This window comes from Meleagris gallopavo, chromosome 8 (assembly GCF_000146605.3).
Source record: "Meleagris gallopavo isolate NT-WF06-2002-E0010 breed Aviagen turkey brand Nicholas breeding stock chromosome 8, Turkey_5.1, whole genome shotgun sequence".
NCBI classification, from domain to species: domain Eukaryota; kingdom Metazoa; phylum Chordata; class Aves; order Galliformes; family Phasianidae; genus Meleagris; species Meleagris gallopavo.
The window spans coordinates 24,545,612-24,552,724 of record NC_015018.2 but is presented as its reverse complement, the minus strand read 5'-3'; the positions used below and the strand labels follow the sequence as shown (position 1 = coordinate 24,552,724).

The window sequence follows — 7,113 nt, the reverse complement described above, 5'->3', positions numbered from 1 at the left end:
GTGGCAGGGGGGTTGGAGATTCATGATCCTTGAGGTCCCTTCCAACTGTGGCCATTCTGTGATTCTGTAATACCCCAACTTACCCTATTGAAACACTGATACTTGTAGAATGCACAGAGATCCTTAGATAAAATGTCTTAAGCAGACTGTGTGAGAACAGAAGCACTAAACAGCAAATGTGTGTGCATGTTGTCATTTTCTCTGCAAGGTCAAAATTGCTGCTATTTCCTGCTACTGCATGCAAGAGAGAAATAACTGCCCTGTGCATATTTAAACTTTCAGGGGAAAGGATGTCTACCCAGTTGAACAACTGTCACTTTACAGTTAACTCTATTGATGTCTTACCATATTCTTATGCTTCTTCTGAAATACAGGCTTTTTCTTCCACTTGCACTTCTTCACATATGATGCTCCTTGGCATTTCTTTCCACAACATCTAACACACTCATACAACCACAAGATATTTGTTGGGTTTAACAGGGCAGGAAAGTCACATACAGAGAAACTGTATGGGCTTGATCTATTTTTCAGCCATGTCAATTTTTCCTAGGTAGCAGGGATAAAGGGAATGTTCTTGGCTAACAAGAAGATTGACAACCAAGTGAAAACTTTCATCACCTACAATAAAGGGAGGGACTGGAATTTGTTGCAGGCTCCGGACACTGATCTGAAAGGAAACCCTGTTCACTGTCTCCTGGTAAGTATATGGGGAGATTTGAGGGGTACTAACAGCCCAGAACAATCTTTTTCTGCCAGGTAACAGAAGGGAAGGACCTCTCTCCCCATGCAGTGTAACTCATGGAAGGAACACTGCATTTTAAAACTGTGGTACATCAGGCTTGGTTGGCCAGATGGTGTAGAAAGAAGTTGGCATTGTAATTTAATTTAGTTTAATTTAATTTCTGGAACAAAATGAAGCATCGTAGATCAGCTGCCTCCTGCACAACTGATTGTCTCCTCTTAAACAGCGCATGAAGCTGGATGCTGTTTTTGAGCAGTTGGTTCTCTGGACACTAGATGGGAGGAGTGAGCTATTGTACTGCGGAACTTCCAAGAGGCCTGACAACTTGAGACAGGCTCAAGTAGAAAGAACTGTTTTTTTTCCAAGCCATTTTATTGGCCCTTCACTGATATTTTAATTTTGAGATCAAAAGTTAGAATTGACATATTCACGCAAATATACGTATAGCTGTGTGTTTAGTATATCTGTCTGTGCTAATTGATGTAGATCAACGTATATATAAATATTTAATAGTCACTATATGCAAAGGGTTTCTAATATAGAAACACTGAGTGGATAGAATTGGAGCTCTCTGTCAGATCATATAGCTTAGCCTGATTTCCACATACTTCTCAGCTTATTCTGTAGTGAGATAATACTCTGAACTGCAGCCTTGGAGATTTTCAAGAGCTTTTATAGTAAAAAAAAATAAAATCTAACATAGTTCCATGGCCATTACTTAGACTACTCTTCCTCCTATTGTCCTCTACCTGCATGCTATTTTCCATCAAAAGAAAAAAGTGATGTTTTTCATGTTGACGCTGTAAGTTAGTATCCAAATCAGCTTTACCTTTTGTTTATTCTGGTATGTAGCTGAATACTGTGCCAATCTCTGATCTGAAACCTATACATTATTGCTGTAACTAACCTGATATTTGAAGCTGTTTAAATAATTGATCTTTTTGATAGAGCAAAAATTCAAGCCTTTAATTTTCTCCTCGATTTGGAACAAAATAAATAGAGTGGACTGACGGCCAAGAAGCAAAGTTATCTCAGAATGTGACTAAACTTGTTTGGGTTTGTTTTCTTCTTCCAGCTTTTAAAAAAATGTGTCTAAGGGCATTTTTAAATTAAATCTTTCAGTGAGATGAAAATTTAAAGGTGGCATTTACTGAACTACGTAGACATAAAACAATTTAATTTTTGCAAGAGAGTATGTGTAGAAACCTTTGTCTTTTAAATAGATTGTAACTTAGTTTTAACTCAAGTGAACATATTTTGTGAAATATATTTGACTTTTTCAAATTATTTTGTCAGAATCCCAAGATTTTCATGTTGGTAGTGTAATATTTAGGAGACTAGAGAGACACAAGAGGAATAAGAAAAACATGGAATAATCAAAGTAAACTCTATTCTTTTTCCATGAAGAGGCAAATCCTCAATGGACTTAAACTGTGTAGCTGAGGATTTGTTATTCCCAAAGAAGTCTCATCCCTGTGATAAGGCCAGGGAAATGCTTACCCATGTTTATTTTTTCTCCATTTAATTACAGTTAGAAATAGACAAGAGACCTCTTTCATTATCTTGCCAGTGTTCTCCTTTGTGTTTAGGTAGGTTCCCACAGACTAGTGGAATGGTAGCAGAGTAGAATTATCAGCTGGGAATAAAGAATCTCAGGTGGTTGTCTTCTAAATTTGCAAGAAAGAGATTGATGAATCTATAGATGATAGATGATCTAGAAGTTGTAAATGCTTGGAAATAAGTCTGGTATCCATACAGGTGTTTGGTCTGGAAAACCATGGAGAAAATATATTGTCTCCTGCTGAAGCAATTCTGTTCCTCATCCATATGACAGTTATAGTACTTAAACAATTCACAAGCTCGTCTCACTTCTGAAGCCCCACTCTCTCTATGTCTGCATCATCTGCAGTTTCATTCCCTTGTGTCAGTTGCTCCTTTTCCCTCCAGATATTTCTGTTCCTTGGCATGATCTTTCTTGATCCTATGGTATAGCCAAGTGAATTCCTAATAGTGTCTTGTAAATCTGGCTTAGTTTCCATCATTACTCCAGGATAGGTAGTAATGCTTTAACACTGACGGCTTTCAGGATAATTGTCCCTATCTACAGCTTGGAACACAGTGTACAGAGATGTACATCTCAGCTACTGGCAGAATGGGATCTGCCCTTTCCCAGAGTTATTGGATGGTCCCAGCCTGAGAGCAGAATGTTATCCTGTGTACATCTGTTCTTAAAAACCTCAGCTAAATTAAGGGAGTGTTAATGCAGAAATAAGTGTGTAGAAGCTAAGTTGGCAGCTAAAGAGGTTAAGAGGGAATCTGGTTGAAACAAACAGACAGAGCTGTCCCTTTACTGACAGAAAGCTCAAGGGGGTCTTTTCAAAGCATGTCAAAGAATTTATTTGTGTTTCTTTATGAGGTTGGTCTGAATAGTGGGGATGGAGGAAAGCAATGAAATTCCCCCTAAGCCTGAGGTTTTTTTTTTCTTGTTTGTACCACTTATTTTCTAGGCTGAATGCATTTAATCTTCATAAAATAAGTGCCAAGTTATTATTATCCCAAAGATGCTGATTTTGTTTGATACTTATCTCATGCTGTGAAGTAGTTAACTGAGGAGTAATTCTACCTTGCAAGTTATGGCAACTGTCTAGGAGAGTTATTCAATTAGCTTTTGAGTATGGCCTTGTGGTTAAAACATTGGACTGAATCTTAGGAGAATCTTGATTCAATTTTTAGGCCTATCTCCAATTTTATATCTGACCTTGAGCAAGTCATTTATTTTCTATGTGCCTTTCTTCCTCAGACATCTGTTTATTCCCTCTTTAATTTTGGTTGTCTTGTCTGTACGGATTATAAGGATTTCAGAACAAAGACCCATTTTTCATAAGTGGGAAGACATTCACACCATCTGCCACAGAATCATTTAAACATCTAAGTGAGCTGTTCTGAGTATCCCTTATGGAAGTGCTTTCTTTTTTAATTGCTCCTTGCAACTGCAGGTGTGCAAATACTGTGACTACCTCTAGGTTTCTAGATATTGTCTAGCATTATCCTTGCGTTGCAGTACTTGGCCCCACTCCTGACCAGGGGCTATCAGTGCAGACATACAAGGAGTGCTAACTTCTCTATGGAACATGATTGGTATGGGGAATTCTTTTGGGCCTTCTTGCAAGATAGAATGGATTTTATACATGTAAAGTGTTTGGCTGGAAAGGAAAATTTGTTTTTAACAGTGCAGCTAGTTGTCACTGGAGTCTCTACCCAGTGCTGCACTTCAACCAGTAAAAAGTCATGCTACTGAGGCACTCTCACTCTTCTTGGATGTTGTAGTTTTTAAGCTTGGGAGTTGGAAATAGATGATGGGGAAGATATTTTCCAATCTAAGCCATTCTGTGATTCTATGTTCTAATTAATATTTGATGTATATATTCCATTTCTGTCTACTGTATGTGTGAAGTGCTACAAATTTGAATGAAAATTTCTGGTAATACAAAAATCTGAGTCTAACAAGATCAAATTTCTGTCAGACTGGGGGAATTGGCTGAGTTGCTGCCATTAATTATTGTCTTGAAAATGCTGAGGTGGACTTGGAGCACATTAGTTTTAAAAATATGTTCTGTATCTAGACTAATAAAAGGGAAGTACTCATTCCCTCCTAATGCTTTCCCACTTCTGAATGTGCGTTAGCACGATTTGGATCCCACTCCCTCTCCACACCCCAGGCTGTTCCAGCAGCTGTCCTCGCAAGGCTGTCATTTGAAGTTAACTTCTCAGTGCATTCCACTTGGCAGGCTGTGCTCCTTTCTGCACCACCCTGCGTTCCTTTTTCCTGTCTCAAATACACACGAGAGATCCATCACTCCTTACCATCCTCATTCACCTTTGAAAAGAAAAACAAACAAACAAACAAACAAAAAACATCTCTAAACTGCTTTTTGTGGTTATCCTTACCCACAGCATGATACTCATTTTCTCCTACCTGGAGATGGGGTATATCAGTGGTCTTCTTCCAGTGACTGCAGAGGAAGCCTACAAAATTTATGAGGCTGGACACCTAGCATTTAGGTAAATGATATAAGAGAGAGACCTGCCTCCCTGGGGCCTACAGGCCTTTCTGCATAGCATCCTCCTTGTCTGAAATCCATACTAGCTGAAGCATATGTTTTGCTGTGTTTGCATTCCCATACTGTCTGATGTCCCCTCAATTTGGTGAGTTTGCTTCAGATTTCCTTGCCAGTATTTTTCCATTTCCTTTCCCTTAGCCTGTTTCCTGAGGTTTGGAAACGAAAAGACTGAAAATAAAACCTAAGAGAAAGCAAAAATTATCAGATTTTTTTCTAAAGTTATTTCACTGTAGATTTGGAGAGGTCATAATGGCAACTTTGGGAATCTGCCTGTTTGTCCATCTTACCCCCTTGCTCAGCTGATTTATTCTGTACCATTCCTGTTTGATTTGAGTACCTGAGATACAAAATCAATAACAAATAGGTAAGGTTTGTACAGACGTACTTGTATTGAAATCTCAAAGGTCACATAAAGATGGGGTGATTAAATATTTTATGAAACAACTGTTAAACTGACAATTTCAAGTCCTGATATTTCTTTCTAGTGCAGTGCAGAACAGAGCCGTATGTCAGAAGTATTCAGGGTCAAGAAATGGTCTGACACTCCCTGAATTAAGTTGTTTCTTATGACTTACAAGTGGTGACTCAGCACCATGCTGACAGGGCAATACTGCAGAGATAGCTTGAGCACTGCTGCCTGGTGAGTTGCTTCAGCAGATCTGTAACCTTGCTTGCTTCTCATGACAGCCAACAGTTAGAGGAGCTAGCTACTGCTTACCATTACCTGCCCTTGCAGTTTTCATTGCATCCTTTGTGAGTACTGCCTCAAAGATCTCATCTTTGTGAGAGTTTCAGTCTAAAGAATCAATTTCCCATTGGGAAAGATTTGCACTGGGAAAGGACAGCAAAATTCTCACAAGACAAGCAGAGCAGTGGCCTTGTCTTTCAGAGGGTAGCTTGATACAGTAGTTAGGAAATAGTATTTGGCTATCTTAATAGTAACTGTTGATATCCTATGCCCATGCAATATCCTATGCACAAAGGCCTGTAAAAATGGGAGCATATGCTTCGTGTTGTGTCTGCTTTTTCACTTGAATCTCTCCTTTCTCCATAGCCCTATTGCTCCCTTCATCTTCACCTGAAGGTCTCAGAGAATCCCTATACCTCAGGAAACATTGCCAGCAGAGATACTGCCCCCAGCATTATTGTAGCTTCAGGTATGAGACATTTAAAGAATGCCTGTATTTGATGTGCAAATACTGAGAAAATCCTGATTGTGTGATGGATGTGGAATATGGGTATGGAATGGCCTGTGGGGTGTACTACCAGTAGGGCAGGCTGTCAGATGGAAGTCTTCATGGACCTTCAATGTATCATCTGATTTTTACTGAAGCTTACTTTCAGGACTGAGGAGATGACGTCTAACCTCATACTACCAAGAACATTAGATTCAAAACAGGGAATTTCTTTTATGCACAGGGTGCATAGATCTCTATACAGTGTTGTTTTTGTTTTTTTTCCCACACATATTTTCTTCAAACTGAAATTCTCTCCCTTTCTTTCATTTTTCCTTCCAAGACTAAATGTTACATAATTACATAATGAATATGTTTAATTCTCTGATTTGCTAGTTCTGCTGTTTCTTAAATTTTTCTTCACTAATTGATGTTCTACTTACAGGTAATATAGGCCCTGAACTATCAGACAGTGACATCAGTATGTTTGTTTCTTCTGATGCTGGAAACACATGGAGACAGGTACATGACAGAATCACAGGATTTAAGAGTAATTGTAGGGAACTGTCAAGGAGATATATTCAAAATGTTGTTTCATTTTTGTTTCTTTTGATTCAAAATAGCTTTTTGCAAATCTACAAAAGGGAATGCTTCTTTTCCCTCCCAAGAGGTACAGAAGTGCCCAAAGAAAAATATTGCATATGTCATTATGCATCATATAACAGAAAATTATTTTTATAATTATATTCAGTTTGGTTTCAGTTTAACCCTCTAGCAGAAAGGATTATTTCTTTTCATCCATTATTATACTTTCCCAAGAATTAACAGTTACAGTGTTCTCCTTCACTGTGCATTGGACTGGACGGTAAAGTTAAATGATAATAATATTTAGTGGACTCCCACCTGATAACACAGCATTGCTACCCTGCAGTGTGTTTATCTGCAAAAAAAGTAAGTTGTATTATTCCCATTTCATAGATGGCATATCATGTTACAGAAACCAGGAGTCACTTTTCCAGACTCACTATGCTGCTGCAAAAATTTGAGAGCAGATGTTTGCAGAAAGCCAATGCAA

At 38.4% G+C, this 7,113-nt stretch overlaps 1 protein-coding gene across 2 annotated transcripts in view; it reads left to right on the top strand.

The window, feature by feature from the left end:
- The window catches only part of LOC100544091 (VPS10 domain-containing receptor SorCS1), a 255,333-nt gene that overhangs the window by 195,666 nt on the left and 52,554 nt on the right, over positions 1–7,113 (top strand). For both annotated transcript variants that reach the window (XM_031554506.1, XM_031554505.1), the window contains exons 10-12: positions 551–697; positions 5,918–6,020; positions 6,484–6,560. In XM_031554506.1, the coding sequence (XP_031410366.1) occupies positions 551–697; positions 5,918–6,020; positions 6,484–6,560 (327 nt within the window). The remainder of the gene's footprint in view (positions 1–550; positions 698–5,917; positions 6,021–6,483; positions 6,561–7,113) is intronic.